General features: G+C 35.6%; 1 protein-coding gene across 3 annotated transcripts in view; it reads left to right on the forward strand.

The window, feature by feature from the left end:
- Positions 1-1,475: 1,475 nt before the first annotated feature.
- Positions 1,476-18,357, forward strand: part of SCHIP1 (schwannomin interacting protein 1) — a 576,277-nt gene continuing 559,395 nt past the window's right edge. Inside the window, exon 1 of one of the 3 annotated variants that reach the window (XM_067737859.1) lies at positions 1,476-2,031. In XM_067737859.1, the coding sequence (XP_067593960.1) occupies positions 1,969-2,031 (63 nt within the window). In that variant the 5' untranslated portion in view covers positions 1,476-1,968. The remainder of the gene's footprint in view (positions 2,032-18,357) is intronic. The other 2 variants (XM_067737864.1, XM_067737863.1) reach the window with 2 other exon arrangements.

Raw genomic sequence — 18,357 nt, forward strand, 5'->3', positions numbered from 1 at the left:
TTTTATTATGATAAATATCATATATATTTTTGTACTTATCTTGATTTTTATATGATTGTATACTTTGTAATATATTCATTATTGCAGTGTTTTCTGCATAAGAATTACTTTGAAAGCTTTAAAAAAAAAACCACAGATTCCAGAACCATAGTAGATCTTTTGAATTAGAATATCTGGGAATTCTGTATTTTTTTTTTAATGTCTTAGGTAATCCTTATTATCATAAAGAATAGAAAACTGTGAGTTATAGAAATTGCAAACAAATTCAACTTTATTTAAGAAACAGACACGATCACCCAGGTGATCAATATTTTTTCTAATTTTCATCTCGATATTTTTGTATTGTAAATCATGTGCCTTGAGGAGGTGCTTAAGCAAATTTTCCCTGATACCAAAACACCCATTATTGTTTTAATAGAATTTTCCCAGTGGCACTGATTGTGTTGAAAATTCTGTTTTCCTAGAATTTATAGTTCTTTTCTTTCTCAAAAATATAAGTACTGTGCTCACCAAGGAAGGTTTCTGTTGTTTGATCCACTTTGGTTTTTATTAAAAGAGGATACAGTCAATAGGCACTGATTAGATTAGTTTCAATTTAATCTTCACTTTGACTGTGAGGATTTTTAGTTTGCATGAAGAGAGATTAGATAATTTAACTATTAGCTGACAAGAAAGTCAACTATGACTGAAAATCCCAAGTTATGGTGTGTGACTACATGTTAAGAAAGAGAAAAATACACTACACAGAATGGAAATGGATAATTCTCATTATTATACATTCTTTAAAATATCTTTGTATACTATTTATTACTAGTTACATGTAAAAATTACCTATAGTATAGTTAAACTTTTGTTATTGTATTCAGAGCTGAAAAACATCTAGAAATAATGAGTAAAAGAAATTTCCTACCAACATTTGAAAACATACTCAAATCCTTTCAGAGATAGGTGTTAGTAAAATTTTTTGTCTAGGAAACATTCTTAAATTCCATCAAATAAAATGTTGTCTGGAGTTGAAGACAGTTGCCTTAATTTTTATTTTGCAATCTTCATAGATTGGCATTAAAAAATAATGATTTTTTTAAATGCTAAAAATTCTGAGAGACGTTTTAGAAGTTTCTGTCTGTCTCTACCGTTCCTCTAGTTCCCTTTAGAGCTCCGTGAGGGGAAACCCCTTCTTTCCCTGTGAGGAATAAATTAATTTTCTCTTCATGGCACTGTATTGATAGGGTTAAGCATATTGATAGAAGACCACACTATTTAATGCAAGTAGATTTTCAAGAAAATCACTATGCCAAACACTTCACTAGAAGAACTTCATCTACATACAGCGGCAACTGTGACCTGCTTTAGAGATGACATCATTGGGTGTCATGTGGCTCTTTATACGTTTCAGCCTCAGAAAGAGGTAATCTGTGAAAGCCACAAGAGCCTGATTTCTGCTGTGATAGTCTTCAGCAGACAGAGGCTGGGGCTAGAGTGAGGCATACCTGTTTACATAGTGTGTGCAGTGCCTTGTGGAATTCTGAGCTTTATTTTTGTTTAATCAAAAACTAGATGCAATGATAGAATGAAGTGAATTGGCTTCTTTGGACTAGTGGGAGCTTGTTTTCTGCATTAAGATCAAGAACTTTTCTGGAATCCTCTGTTCTCTGAGTAGCCTGTAGTTTCTCCCTTTTTTTCCCCTCAATTTGAAGAACACTGAGAAAAATCAGCAAACTTCATCTCCCAAAGAGCTCTCCCTCTTTTTTGTCAATACTTGAAGATTTCTGCTCCAAAATCTTTGAGCTGCCTGAGCATCGTGGTTGATAACTGAAGGGTAAAGCATCTCCTTTGTAGTATGTGTTACAGAAATTCTTCAGATAACTTCACTTGCTAACACAGATGGCCCTTTATGGATTTCTTGTAAAGCCTGTTTGAATAAACAACTCTTTCCTCTCAAATGGGCAAGAGTAACTCTTCAGCACCATGGAGAGGTCAGGCCAGCGAACAACGACGTGGGACTGTGACCAGGGCAAGCAATCTGACAGTGTAAGTTTTCCAAATGTCTATCATCTATTTTAGGTCTATCATATTTTTACAACTGGAGAGAGGAAACTCCAAACTCTAACCGAGTTAGTCTAAATTTAAGCTGTAAAATGTAATGGGCTTCATTACATTTGAAATTCAGGATTAACCATTTAAAAATATTATTTTAGAAAGTGTGAATATGTTATTTTGAAAAATTACTTTCTCATTGCATCAGTTGGTATGTGAATGCTTGGTACTTTGAATCTTTATAGTCTAAGTTTTTGTTTTAATTTACCACAAATTAATTGCATTGCCGTTGCACAAAACAGAGCATTTAAAAATACTCATTTAAATAGTTCTAAATGTACAGTTTGTTGCCTTTTGTAAATACAAGGCTCTCTTTGGAAAGTTATTTCTGATCTGTGCTCATTTTAAAGGATAGTTTTAAACTTTTAAATTGCAGATTATATTTCACTTACCAAAAGAGAAAATGTCTAGGTATTCTAATGTTGGCACGCATAGGAGATATTTGATGACTTATGAAATTTTAAATTTACTGGTATAAAATATGTACCGTAAAAGCCTATAGTAAGTGGAAAGTGCAGATCCTTTTATAAAATGATTAGATATGGACCACTGGAGAGGTACCTTTAGCGTCACTGAAGTATTTAATTTGTTTCAAAGTAGTCCAATTTAACTGTTCAAACCAGAAATTTAAAAAATAGTTTATTCTAAAATATCTTATAACAACCTCCTTAAAACTGTCCAAGGTATAGTTTTATGATACTGTTATATCACACAGCCAGTGAAGAAATGATACTTTGAATTGCTATGAAGAATGACCTCCACAGATATCTTGATTAGCTATTCAAATTTGTCTAAGGGAACAGAGTGTCGTAAAAAAAGTAATATAACAAATAATTATCTTTTCTCAGGCCAGTTAAGTGAGGTTTGGAACATTTATTTATGCTGAACCACTTATTTTAAAGTCTGAGAAAACTATCTTTTTATATTATTGTAATATGCAATTTATTTCCCTCAGTAGTTCTCCTCCTATGTAAAAACCATTGTAAATACAATTTACTTAACTAAACCCCTAATTCAAATATAACTGATTTTTTCTGTTATGGATAACTTCCAGGTGAATTTACTGTTGCTTCTTAAGTCTTCAGTAATTTGGCATTTGATTTTTGGATAAATGGCACTTACATTTTGACAGTGTTTTTGGTACAAAATTTTGGAGGCTGTGACTTAGTTTTATATTAAGGAGCCCTTGTTATATATGTTTGTCAGCTATGTTTAATAGATCCACTGATGATTTCTTTAATTGATGTCAATATTTAAAAGAACTCTGTTTTTGAAAAGAAAGGTAGATATATGATTCCAGTTGTTTTAGTTTAATTTCGCTGTGTTTTACCATTATGCTTTGATTTTTGAGATGAATAAGTAGGGCCTTTCACACACTGTTGAGCAGACTTCTGTGTTTTTAAAACTTTAGTTGTTCCTTTATGATAAACTGTATCCATTAGTTGCAGTGGTAGTCTTTGGACAAATCACTCTGGTTGATTAGACTGTAAGATTCTAATTTAGAGGATTTGAGGCTCATGTCATAAGATGCATCTGCTTTATGTTCTGAAATGGGAGGACATGTACCTGATTCAGAAATGTATTTTCTAGCAATCTTTGTCTCTATCTCTTAGGGATGTGATTTACTTATGATATTGTCTGCAGTGTAACATTTTATATTTCTAGACTTTTTGCACACATTTTAGTGATGTATTTATAACAACAGCTATCTAACATATATTTTCTAGTTGAGATACGGTTGTCTGTGTATTTATTTAACCAAAAATTGTCCCTATGTGATAGACCACAAACATGTTTTGGCTTCTGCTTTGAGAGCCTTTCAATCATTGTTGAAATAGCATAAGTCATCTGAAGAATAGAAAAATGTCCAGAGCTATTTAGACTGTGAGCTATTTGCATTTCTTTTTTCTTTCTTTCTTCTTCTTTTTTTTTTTTTTTATAGCATTCTGGTGGTAGCAGATGTGTGTGAACAATCTTAAATTTAGTTGAGTGACATTTTGCTTTTCTTGCCAATGTAAAAATATGCTCACGGATCTCTTTTTTGTGGTCCACCCACCCTTGCAAAGGCTTTGTAACCTTTGGCTACGAAGGATTTAAGGGCATATTTACTTTATGAAAACCACCCTAGTTAGGGTGCTTTACAGGACAGCTGAACATAGAGGGAGCTGACTGACAGGGGTGGTTCTTCCTACTGATTTCAACCCTTTTTGACACTAAGAGAAAAAAGTTGGTTCTGTGAAATAGTTCTTCCATCCCAGGTACTCACAGACTCATTTCTGTTGGACATGTCCATCACAGCTTCCAACCAGAAGCAACTCTTCTGGCTACAATCCCAACAGGACCAGTTTCAGTAGGAGAGAGCCTGAAAGTGGGATGTGTTACAGGAACGTCCCAAAGGGCAGCTTCTTAGAGGGAAATGGGTATTCTTGGGATTATTGCAGTGAAGCAGGACCCTGACTGGTTCCAAATGGATTTTAGGCTTGTTTTACTATGTTTCTAGCATTATGGATAGGGATCAGATGACATCAGGTACCCCAGGGCAGTTCTACAGCTTCCTAGAGAATCACCCTGGGCTGATGCTTCGGCATAGAGATTTCCATCACGTGATTTTTGTCCTCAGTTATTATGTTTATTGTTAGCGTTCCTTCCCTCTCCCTATTGTACTCACAGTGAACATTCCTACTTTATAGTACATGTTGGGCCTAAGTAGATATGGCCTAACTGATTTGAGATTATTAAATATTACTAGAAACTGTGGAGTAATCTGAACTGTTTCAGAAAACTAAACAGAGCTTAGAGACTTTCCAAGGAAAGCTGAAAGACCAGAAATATCCTCCAAAGAGGTAGTACCATGCTTTTCTCATTTAACTAGTCTTTCAAATCCCAGTCTCTCTGTATGAAGCTGACTCCCTCCCATAAGTAAACTCAAGCCAGAGCATATAAAACACATCCAGGCAGCCAGTCATTGGATGGATTCAGGCCACTTCCATCTTGTCTAATTTATCTTGTGCTCCTAATTCTCATCTTACTTGTGTATTTTTCTAAAAAGTTTTATTGGAGCATAGTTGATTTACAATGCTGTGTTTCAGGTGTACAGCAAAGCAAATCAGTTATACATATACATATATCTTTTTTAGATTTTACCTGTGTCTTTGACACCATCTAATATGCACTTATACAGTGCACTTGACACAGTACATTACACAGCACCTGACTCCATTAATAAGACCCATCTTGATGGAAAACCCATTTTTACTTCAACATTCTGCTATTATCTCAGTAGCATGCTTCTCCAAGATGCAGTTTTTGCGCTTGATGTCTGACCTTTGTGTACCACAATGGCAGGAAAGAAACATCTCTTCACCTGGGGTTTCATTTTGGGTGCATCGGAACTGGTGGAACTGTACTGGGCAGACCATGGTGTTGGCACAGAAAGCATGTCCTTTGACTATCCATGATTTACTAAGTATCTTTCTATTTTAAGAACTGGTCAAAGATAGACTCAGGCTAATGATTTGAGGATATTTAGAAAAGAATGTCAAGTTTCAATGCCTTAAAGCAAGTCATACAAATTTACTCATATTTAACTTTGGTTGGAATTATAAGGAATATAAATACAGGTGCTGTATCTGGACTTCAGTACGACTATGAAGATTTTTTTCTGATATCTCTGTGGAGAAGATAAATAATTGTGGATGGAATAGTAATACAAATTGGTAATATTTGGGCTGGTTAAATAGCCTTACCAAAATTGTGTTAACTGATGAATCAGAGCTAGCCTGGAGGTAAGCACATAATGGTGTGTAATAGGTTTCTGTTATAAGCATTATTTTAATCAATGATCTTAAATATAATATTTTTCCTACCTCTTATTTCATAGTTGAGGACATTTCATGTGGGAGAGGAGGAACAATTTGCCTGAGGTCAGCTAGTTGGTCAGCTGCAAAAGTGGAGCTAGAAACCAGATTTTTCTGACTCCCAAGCAAGGGAATTTCTACTGGGATATGTGATCACCAAGGAACCCCAGTGCTGAGCAATCAGTGAAAGTTTTATGGAGAAATATTTTTTATCTAAAATTAGAACAACTTTTAAAACTTCGGAGTTGTCGTTCAATGGCATAGGCTTTCTCGTAAAGCAGTAATCTTCTCATCACCAGGAGTATGTATGCACAGACTGGATGGGCCACATCAGAGATGCTGTAGAAGGGAACTGTATATTGTGGAAGGGTTTGTGAGTGTGTGTGTGAGTGTGTGTGTGTGTGTGTGTGTGTGTGTGTGTGTGTAATGACTGGACTAGATGATCTCTAAGGTCTCCTTCAACTTGAACATGGAGAGGAGACATTAGTGCAATGTTGTCTCATTAAAAATAGAAAACAAGAATAATTTCTTCATTCAACAAACGTTAGGTACATATTCAAGGTACTGTGTGGTTCTAAGAACTGATTACCCAAGTCTGCCTGAGACACCAAGAAACCATCCACTTGAGAGGGAGTTAAAAAGGGGGAGATTGGGAAATAAATTAAAATGAAAGGATGGGGGGCTTCCCTGGTGGCGCAGTGGTTGAGAGTCTGCCTGCCGATGCAGGGGACACGGGTTCGTGCCCTGGTCTGGGAAGATCCCACATGCCGCGGAGCGGCTGGGCCCGTGAGCCATGGCCGCTGAGCCTGTGCGTCCGGAGCCTGTGCTCCGCAATGGGAGAGGCCACAGCAGTGAGAGGACCGTGTACCACAAATAAATAAATAAATAAATAAATAAATAAATAAATAAATAAAAATAAAATGGAAGGATGGGAAAAGAGACCCAGGAGGGAGAGTAAGATGCATTACTTGGATCTATTTGAGAAGGAAAAAACTAGGTTAAAGGGGTAAAAGCAGAACCAAAGTTATAATTTATCTTTTTCATTATCTCTAGCCTGGAGATACTTCAATGCATGAAAGAGAAACAAAAATTTAGGATTTATTGATCTCTAATAAATTCCACAATTCTATTCAGGATCGTCAAATATCTAATGAGCTTTTGTGCCTGCATCCTTTCAACCTGTGTAGCTGTAGTTGCATAATCGACCCTTAGAGATTTTATCCCAGTTGTTATTTGTATTTTTCCTAATTGAGGGAAATTCCAAAGCTGTAGACCATCAATTCAGGGACTCAACATCAAGTCAGTCTTGCTGCTGGTGGTGTTCTGAATTTGAATGTCTTTGATTACCTGGGTTTGTACTATACGTTGTATATTTATGCTATGTTGTAATAAGTAGATCCCCATAAGTATAATAGTTCAAACACAGCAGAAATTTATTTCTCGATTAAGGATCCATACTGGACTGGTGAGCAGGTTAGTGGGGTGACCCTCCTTCATACAGTCATTCAGAGAACCCAGGATGGTGTGGGCTCTGCCATCTTCAACACATGGTGTCGGAAACTACCCTAGAGTCAAAACTTAGAGCAAACCAGAAAGGGAAAAGGAAATGGAGCAGCATACATGAAAGGTTTTAATGGGCCAAGTCTGAAAGAGACACACACATCACTCAATGCACATTCTTGTCACTGAACTCAGTCATGTGCCATAGCTAACTGCAAGGGAGATTGGTAAAGATAATTCTACAGGATACATAAAAATAAGACAAGGAAATGGATTTTAGATCACTCAGTACTGTCTGCCATACTTGGGAGGGATTCTTCCTCCAAACCTTTAGTTCCTGTCGCTATAAAGTTGACATATGCCATTAGATCTGCTTAATGTTAACTTCTCTACAGCCTTGGTCGTTGCCTGTTTCAATCTTCCAGGTTGCAAACTACAGAATCTGACCCTAGTTAATTTCAGCTAAAAATGAATTTATTAGAAAGATATCAGCTATCTCCCTGAATTAACAGGAAGGCTGGAGAATCAGGCTCAGGAAACGAAAGAGGCACTAAGGGAAATTTGTTGGCCAGAACTCCAGGCAAAGGCACACCTGAGAGACAACATTGTTGGAGCACTGCTGGGTCATTGGATGCAACGGTCATAAGAAGCTCTAAAATGTGCCTTGCTTCTCTGACACACTTCCTCTAGATGCAGAGTCCCTGACAAGGCCATCCCATTGACTGGTTTAGATCATGTGTTCGAAGCCAGATTGCTAGGATGTAGGGAAGGGAAGTTACTTCTGTAGTGAGGGGTAGAGTCCTGTTCCTTGCTGTAACTCCTTTAATAGTGGAATCTGTAATTATGGGATGGGGGCTCAGATGCACTAAAAAATTTAAAATGACAGAAATCTACTGTGCCTGCTGTTGTAAGATGCCCGTAATGCCACATTAGATCTTCTGATGGCCCATGCCAATTCTCACTGATTCCAACTGGCCGCACACCTACACTGTGCCTTATTGTTATGCCTAGACTGTGCCTTGTTGTTCCTCCTGGGATGTGTTTTGATCGCTTTTGCCAGTTTATTACCCCAACCCACCTAGCATCCTGTGTGAAACTTGCTTTGGCCCTTTTTGATGGTAGCTTTTCAGGTCCTTTCCTACAACACTTGGCATTGTTTTGAGAACTAAATTCAGACCTGGGACCTATGTGATAAGTCTGCATGGCCATCGCCCAGACATTTGACCCATCTCCTGTGGGGTTTTCTCATCTGTAAAGTGAATAAGTCAGCTCAATTCCCATTAGTCTCAAAGGGATGCCAAGGGGCTTAACAAGATGGTGCTTCGGGATATTTGGAACACAGGGTGGCATTATCACATTATTATTTTCACAAGCTGTTCACCTGAAGGGAGAAAATAAAGAGTGGATATTTAATGCCAGAGAGGTTTTTGGCACTTTGTCAATTTGACATTAGCTTTGAAGGCTTTTGGAATTTTGCCTGAAATTTTCAGTACCAAGCAGCTAAAAGCTGTGTTTTTCTGGGCTCGTGATATTCCTGTCCCCAGGGATGGCATTAAGCATTTGTGAGGGATGAGCTGTGCCAGACCCATTTTCCAATGTGCCACCAACAGACACAAAAAAGCAACGCACACTCTGTAAATTGCTGCTCGTACCCACATTTCACACTTGGAACAGCACCTCTGACTTGTGCCAGCAGAAAAGGGATGAGAGAGGAGTGATCCACGTAGGCATATGCGAAGGAAGCTCCCTGTCTGACACGCGGGCCATTTGTGGCTGGGAAGCTTCTATTTGAGTGGTCAGATGGACCCTATTGAAGGTCACAAAACCTTTTTTAGACCTTTCAAAATCACCCACATCACAGTCCTCTTTGAAAGAGAGCTATTGGTTATGCAAATGTCACATTTGCCAACTAAACTGAAGAGTGGGCTAATTAGAAGTAGAGGAGAAGTACATACTTTTGGAACTTCATTTTAATGATTTTGGAAGGAAGAGAAAGGCAGGAAAACGTGTTGGGATCCAGGGAAGAATTTGTTCATGTGATTGAAGTTTAAGCCTTGTGATCATAATTACATGGAAAGGTTATAAATGGTTTCCTTTATTTGGATCCGAAACATTTTCAAATACATAGGCTTCCACATATGTGCCTGAAATACATATTTATGTACATTTTAAAAGTAACAATATGCCATCCATACATTACAGTGAAAGTTGTTAATAGAAATTGCTTAGGGACTACCCTGGTGGCGCAGTGGGTGCCGCAGTGGTTAAGAATCTGCCTGACAATGCAGGGGACATGGGTTCGATCCCTGGTCCGGGAAGATCCCACATGCCACGGAGCAACTAAGCCCGTGTACCACAACTACTGAAGCCCGCACGCCTATAGTCTGTGCTCCACAGCAAGAGAAGCCACTACAATGAGAAGCCTGTGCACCGCAACGAAGAGTAGCGCCTATTCGCCATAACTAGAGAAAGTCCACGCACAGCAACGAAGACCCAATGCAAACAAAAATTAATTAATTTTTTAAAAATTGAAAGCAGGGCAAAGAAAATGTTTAGTGTCAAGAGCTAAAAAGTACAGCTTTGAACCTGCTTACTCTTAGTATTGGGTTGGCCAAAAAGTTTGTTTTTTTCAGTAAGATGGCTCCAGTAGCGCTTAGTTGTCTTTAACTTCATTAGAAACAATTTTGTTAGATTGTATGTGACAGCTGTCATATCAGCGTGCATTTAAAAAAAAAATCAAAATTGGTGAATTTTTGTGTAGCCATTTTAATATTGAAGATGGAAGGAAAACAACATTTTTGGCATATTATGCTTTATTATTTCAAGAAAGGTAAAAACGCAACTGAAATGCAAAAAACGATTTGTGCAGTGTATGGAGAAGGTGCTGTGACTGATCAAACATGTCAAAAGTGGTTTGCAAAGTTTCGTGCTGGAGATTTCTCGCCGGACGATGCTCCATGGTCGGGTAGACCAGTTGAAGTTGATAGCGATCAAATCGAGACCTTAATTGAGAACAATCAACGTTATACCACGTGGGAGATAGCCAACATACTCAAACTATCCAAATCAAGCATTGAAAATCATTTACACCATCTTGGTTATGTTAATGACTTTGATGTTTGTGTTCCACGTAATTTAAGTGGAAAAAAACCTTCTTGACCATATTTCTGCGTGTGATTCTCTACTTAAACGTAATGAAAATGTTCCATTTTTAAAACAAATTGTGACGGGTGATGAAAAGTGGATACTGTACGACAATGTGGAACAGAAGAGATCGTGGGGCAAGCGAAATGAACCACCACCAACCACACTAAAGGCCGGTCTTCATCCAAAGAAGGTAATGTGTATATGGTGGGATTGGAAGGGAGTCCTCTATTATGAGCTTCTTCCGGAAAACCAAACGATTAATTCCAACAAGTACTGCTCCAAATTAGACCAACTGAAAGCAGCACTCAATGAAAAGTGTCCGGAATTAGTCAACAGAAAACGCATAATCTTCCATTAGGATAACGCAAGACCGTATGTTCCTTTGATGACCAGGCAAAAACTGTCGCAGCTTGTCTGGGAAGTTCTGTTTCATCTGCCATATTCACCAGACATGGCACCTTCGGATTTCCATTTATTTTGGTCTTTACAAAATTCTCTTAATGGAAAAATTTTCAATTCCCTGGAAGACTGTAAAGGCACCTGGGAAAGTTCTTTTCTCAACAAGATAAAATTATAAAGAAAGATGGAATTATGAAGTTGCCTGGAAAATGGCAGAAGGTAGTGGAACAAAAGGATGAATACATTGTTCAATAAAGTTCTTGGTGAAAATGAAAAATGTGTCTTTTATTTTTACTTAAAAACCAAAGGCGCTTTTTGGCCAACCAAATAAATAGGTCTTGCATCTTCATAAAGAAACTGCAAGCTTCTTACCTGAGCTTTGTCAGTGAAAGAAGGAAGCTACTTGCATTTTTAAAACAAAGTACAGTGACTACCAGTTCATCTAAAAACTGTTAGGAAATGAGGCTTCTACATAAATGAAATCTACCAATAATAGCAGTTTACTTTTTTTTCGATCAACATATTTTGAATGACAGTGTTTCTAAATTACATTATAAAATTTTCTGCTCTTTTTATAGTAATGCTTATTTGCATCTATAATATGAATTTATGCTCATTTTAGAAAATATACACAAAGTTTAAAAATATTCTTCACCAACCCAATAGAGAGAGGCCACCATTGTTAATATTTTAGTGAATTGCTGTCTGACTAGCAATCCCACGCCTCGGTATATATTTTGAAAAAAAGAAAAACTCTAATTCGAAATGATACATTCACCCCAGTGTTCACAGCAACACTATTTACAATAGCCAAAACATGGAAACAACCCAAGTGCCCATCAACAGATGATTGGCTTAAGAAGATGTGATATATATATAAATATATATATATGATGGAATATTACTTAGCCATAAAAAAGTATGAAATACTGCTATTTGCAGCAACATGGATAGACCTAGAGAATACTATGCTTAGTGAAATAAGTCAGACAGATTTCTTTTTTAATTATTGTGGTTTACATTTTCACACGTTTTGTGGCTATGTTTTCATTTACTGTTTTATTGAGGTTTCATTGTTTTTCTCAATTATTATATAAGCTCCTTAAATATTATGTATATTAAGCTTTTGCCTTCATATTTGTGGAAAATATTTTCTCAAATGGTATGTTTATTTATGTTTATGCTATTTGAATCTATAGAATTTTAAATAATGACTTTTATGAAATGAAATCTTTTTAGTATCTCTTTTTACCTATGTATTTTCCCATTTTTTTAATGGTTTCATCTTTAATGTTTGTCTTAAGTTCATTTGAAATTTTGGTATAGGCTAGGAAGAGAAGCAGTAGTCCTGTCTTATACCAAGTAGTTAACCCACTACCTGAACACTAATTACTGACCAATTCTTTGTTCTCCAATTTGCGACATGATCTTTATCACATGTTAAAAATCTATCTGTTAGAATCTCTTTCTGAACTATTTTCCTGGTTACATTTATAATTTCTAGCACCTGATTCAGACTGTCTTAAATATTACATTTTGATTATAGATTATAATATCTGGTTGAGAAATTCTTCATTTCTTTTTATGTTCTTGGTTAGTCATACTCATTCCATATAAACTTTAAAATTGTGTAAACTTCCAAAAGCAATCTTTGGCGACTTTAGTTGGAATTGTCCCAAATTATATACTGTTATAAGAATTGTCATCTTTACAAATTTGTTTTTCCTATCTAGGAATATAGTGTAACCAGATAGATATGGAAATGGATATGGATATAGATATCAGGAAAAATTTGAAATTTCCTTATATACATTTCCTGCTTTTCTTATTACAAATCAGTTCCTTCCTTCCTTTTTCCTCCTCTAAATGGATATCACTAGAAATAGGAAGCATGACTTTTTGCATGTTGATTTGTATTTGTTCACCTTATTGAAATCTCTTATTACTACTTAAGAGTTTTTTAGTTGATTCTTTTAGAGTTTCCAAACATGTAATTTTCTGATCTCTAAGTAATAGTAAGTGTGATCCTCTTTGCCAGTAGTTTTATTATATTGACTAGAAAATCCAACTCAATGTATTGATAGGTTGTCTTTGTAACAAAGTACCACAGATTGGGGTTTTAAACAGCCAAAATTTGTTGTATTATGGAAATTAAACATTCTTGCATTATGATATAATCGTTGTTTGGTTTTAATGGGTAATTTCTTTTTAAGTTGTTTTTTATTTCTATTTAATGGTATTTTATTTAAGTTTTACATCTCTGCTTATAAAATAAAATTTATCTATAGTTTGTGATTTTTTTCTCAAGTTTTGAATCAGGGCTATACCGACTTCATAAAATGAATTCAGAAAGCTCCTTAGATTTTCCTTTGGCCTCTAATATTTATATACAATAGCATGGTAACTATGTGTTCCTTGAAAGTTTGAAAACATTTCTTAATAAAACTGTACATACATGAAGTCTTATAGGTCTTCTTTTTTTAATAACATGTTCATTTCTTCCTTGGTTATTGAATATTCAGGCTTTCTACATTATCATAAGCCAACTCCAATGCTTATTTTTCAAGATATGTCAGTGAATGCTTTAAGATTAATTAACATGTTATTAAGTTGTTTTTATTTCAAAACTTATCTGCATATGTTCTTTTATTATAATACTTTTCATACTTCTCATTTTAATTTAATTTTTTTATATAATCAGCTGTTGTATTAATCAATTCTGCTGTATTTTCTAATTAATGCATTTTAATATTTATATTAACTTTGCCTGTTAACTTTAGGTGTATTTTGTTGTTCCATTTCTTATTTCTTCAGTTTAATGCATAGTTTATTTTAGTGAATTAGTATTTTTACAATAAAATTAAGGTTTTAAATTTGCTTCTAATTCAGTTTTGTCTTCAATCTAATAAGCAGTATCCTCATTCTGTCTTTCAAAGATTTTCTAATTACATATTTTTCCTTTAACTCAACTATTATTTAGAAAAGCATTTAAAATACTTTCTTGTTTTATTAAATCAAGGCTATAAAATATAGCCTTTGTTGTTTTTATTTTGGGGTATTTGTTTAGGGGTTATTTTTTGGTTTCACATATATATATGATTAATTTGTGTCAACATTCTATGAATGCTTGAAAAGAAGTGGTGATCTTTAGGGTACAAAGAGTTACTGTATTAATTAATTATATATTCATATTTCTTTATCCCTACTTTATTTTTCTCTTTCCCTGAAAAATAAGTTACAAAATTTATTCTTAGCATTTTTGAGTCATTTTGTTTTAAGTGATCATTTGATAAGCAGTTATAGTTGAAATTTGTTTTAAACAGAAACATGTTGTTTTCATTAATCCCCCCTTAATGCCCTCTGAGGGCAGGGACCACGCCTAATTTCATTTTTTTTTTTTTTTGATGTGGACCATTTTTAAAGTCTTTATTGAATTTGATACCCTATTGCTTCTGTTTTATGTTTTGGTTTTTTGGCCACGAGGCATGTGGGATCTTAGCTTCCTGACCAGGGATCGAACCCACACTCCCTGCATTGGAAGGCGAAGTCCTAACCACTGGACCACCAGGGAAGTCCCACCTATATTTCATTTTTATGCATGTCCAGGGTCTGCCAAATAGCTGATGCTCAATAAACATTTCTTGAATGAATAAATCAGAGAATCCGTCCAATGCTACAACTCTCAGAAAACATCAAGGGAAGAAGTAAATAGTGCTGGCATATTTCAATTTGGAAACATTTCTTCAAGTAAAGGATAAGAGAGAGGGAGAGTCTTGGTAGCATTAACACTCAGGACTGTGGTCGTTTTTATACTTCACTGGAGTAAAGTACCAGAGGTCCATGCAGTGGAGTAAGGAAAGATCCTTCCACCATCCAGTGAAGCCACACTTGAACAACTGCTTCCTACGGGCATGGAGCTGTGCTTATCAAACTAATGTTTTACCTACAGACCCAAGAAGAAGACAGTTGACTTTAGCAATGGGGACTAGGTAATTTGGAATAATCTTCCCACTGAAGACAACTGAAAAAGGTGGATAACACAGTATGCACTTGTAAGAAAAGAATGCAGAAGATTTTAACTCACTAGTATGAAGTATCTCCAGGGCATATTGGTGACAAAACAGAAGAAAGAGGCAGAAAGGTATATGTGGTGTGCTACTTTTTGTGTAAGAACAGTAGGAGGGAGAGTGGTAATAGATAAATATCTGTACTGAATATTTTTATATGCCAAAAAGAAATGAAAGGATAAGTTTAGCAAACTAACAAAACTAATAAAAATGATAATCTGTATGTGGATAAAGGGAACATGGTGGACACAGTGATGAACATGAAACCTCTTTGAATATATCTTGTTTTAAAGTTTTGAACTTGGGAATATGTAAATATATTCAGAGAATAAAATCAAACAAAAAAGTAAAGAAAGCAGTCTAAAAACTGAAAATTAATGGAAACAAATGAATCTAATTGTGTGTGCCATAAGCACACAGAAGGAATTATTTCAAGTGATTCCAGAACATGGTATTTTTACTATCTTTAAAGGAATGTTATCTGAGGACATATAGATCTGCAAAGAAATCTTAAAGTTCACTCATTAGTGATGTTGATATTATTATATTGAAACTATTTTTTGTTGTTTTTAGTGTTATAGTTACGTACATAATGCAAGTTAGTGATTATTTTACTACTGTAAGGAATCAAGATTTTCAGATATGAGAAAAGAAATTCAGTAAAAGCCAAATAAACTAAGCAAAATCCTACATTATTAAATGTAATTGGAAATGGCAATATAAACTTAAAGTTTTATTTTTGTTTCAAGTTATATATTTCTTAGTTCTGTCCAGTGAAAAGGCATAGAAGCAATAATAACCCAACAGAAATGAGCGTCATGCTATCCAAATACCATTCCACTCTGAAAGGAACCAGGATTTCTAGAGGAATGACTGATTCCAGGTTTGGGGTAGAAAATATACAAAATTCACAGGGGAGATTCCAAAGGCCCAAAGAGTTGTCAAAGGATCCAGAGGCTCCCATTGGCCAAAGATGAGACAATTTTGACATGAAAGGGAAAATAAATGCAATTACTGGACACAGAATAAACACATAAAAACCAAGGGGTCATAATAAAACTATATAAATAGAAGGAGAAATTATTGGACACCACTGTAATAACTAGAGCAACAACTTCACTCTAAAATTAGACAACTAATATGAAAGAATTAAGCATATATTCTTGTTTTTCCGGTATAAACTATATTTTTGGACAACCAAATACACCTACCTAAAAAGGGAAATTTCTTCCTTACAAAATTTCAAGCAATAAATATGGAAAGGATGATTGTTTTGCAACCCAAATGAAACAACAGAGTCAGGCAATGCTCATAAATGGCTGAAGCCACAAGATGAAAGGTTGATGGGTAATTGTACCAAGGAGGCTTCAGGCTGCCATCACCTGAACCCACTGATTGATCAATCTCAGCGGCAGTAAGGTTGTGTCCTCTTGACATAATTCAATCCAAAGTACACAGCACCACCTATGACATATCCCTGTGAAAAGAGTAAAATCCAAGTCTAGTCAAGTCTCTGAGGACGGGCGGGATAGGGAGGGTGGGAGGGAGGGAGATGCAAGAGGGAAGAGATATGGGGATATATGTATATGTATAACTGATTCACTTTGTTACAAAGCAGAAACTAACACACCATTGTAAAGAAATTATACTACAATATACCTGTTAAAAAAAAAAGAAGGCAGATGAAGAAACAAGTTAAATGATCTCAGAATAAAGCTAACAGAAAAGTTGTGAATGTGTGATATTCTGTCAGACAACTGACCCAGGTTCTTTAATAAATCAATGGGATGAAGAAAGAAAAATAAAGAGAGATCTACTTTAGATTAAATGAGACCTAAAGGACATAACAACCAAGTGCAGTATGTGGGCCTTGTTTGAATTCTGACGCAACTGACCAGCTGAGACAATCAGGGAAATTTGAGTATGGGTAGGTATTAGATAACACCAAAGTATTATTTCTTGTCTTACGTGCAATGATGACATTATGCACCAATAATTATACCAAAATTATTTGAGAAAAACCTCCATGTTATTTTAGAGACGCATATTGAAATTCTAGGAGTGAAATGAGCTGATGTCTGGGATTCTCCTTAAAATAACTGAGAGAGGTAGAGAGAGGGGAGGAAGGAAGGTAAAGGGAGAGAGGGGCGTAAGAGAGAGAGAGAGGAAGCGTAGGAAAATCTTGATATTTGCTAAGTCTGAGGAAGAATAATGGGGGTTTATTGCTATATTCTTCATTTTTGTATTTTCATATTTTTCATAAAAATATGTAAGAACAGTGAGATTATAACCTGGGAAATTAAGAGTCTTGGTTAGTTGGCTAGTCAACTGAGACAAATACTTATCCCTCATTATAAGTGATATGTCTCCTTTGTGTTTGCCAGTCATTCACTATAAAGACATTAGGACTATAGTGCTTTTAAAGGGACATCAAATAACTATCAAGAGAGGGAGGAATTAATTTGCCAAAACCTAGGAGAAGGTGGGAACCCAGAGGGTAGAACTCAGCATTGGATGTAGTATGTACCTTGTAGAAATGCTATGAGGACTGATGGGATAGTGTTTGTCAAGTTGCTTTCAGCAACACGTGGCACATGTATAAGTGCTAGCTAAATAACTAAAACAATATTTTAGTATGTTCCTTGTTACTTTACAACATTATACATATTTTCTGTTTTGTTTTTTCAATGCATTTGCTTATTGGTATATTATATAGTACAGGGATTTCTGGATATTGGCCTCATTTCAGTTTGGGTTTGTTTTAGGGAATCATGGGATATAATAGGGTCTCTATTCTAAGAGCACCAACCTTCCTTGGGCTGTGCAGACTTCGTCATTCTCTCTCTGGCTCCCCCCTTTTATCCTTTTTGGAGTTGGTTGCCAATAAAGGGGCATCTTCTCAATAACCATCTCATCTGATGGTAATCTCAGCACCATAGGATGGTGTTTATAATTACTATCCCTTTGTATGAATTGAAAATAATAGCTATTAAGCAATCTTTCATAAGGGCCACGTGATAGACGATAATTAAAATATTTTTTCCTATTTGGTTGGTTGTTTTGGTATTTTGTAGAGATAGTCTGTGTTAAATGGCTGCATTTTCCAGATAAGCTACAACAAATTCTAGCGTTACCTTTGAAGTTCGTTCCTTGTTTGACCGTTTGCTATGGCCTCTTTAGTAGAAAGAATGATCCCAGATCCATTTCCCAGCCATGTTCCCCATGTGCAGATGGGTATCCACTTAGAAGGGAAAACACGTATTCTGATAAAAGGCTGGTGAGACCATGCA

This window comes from Pseudorca crassidens, chromosome 5 (genome assembly GCF_039906515.1).
Source record: "Pseudorca crassidens isolate mPseCra1 chromosome 5, mPseCra1.hap1, whole genome shotgun sequence".
NCBI lineage: Eukaryota > Metazoa > Chordata > Mammalia > Artiodactyla > Delphinidae > Pseudorca > Pseudorca crassidens.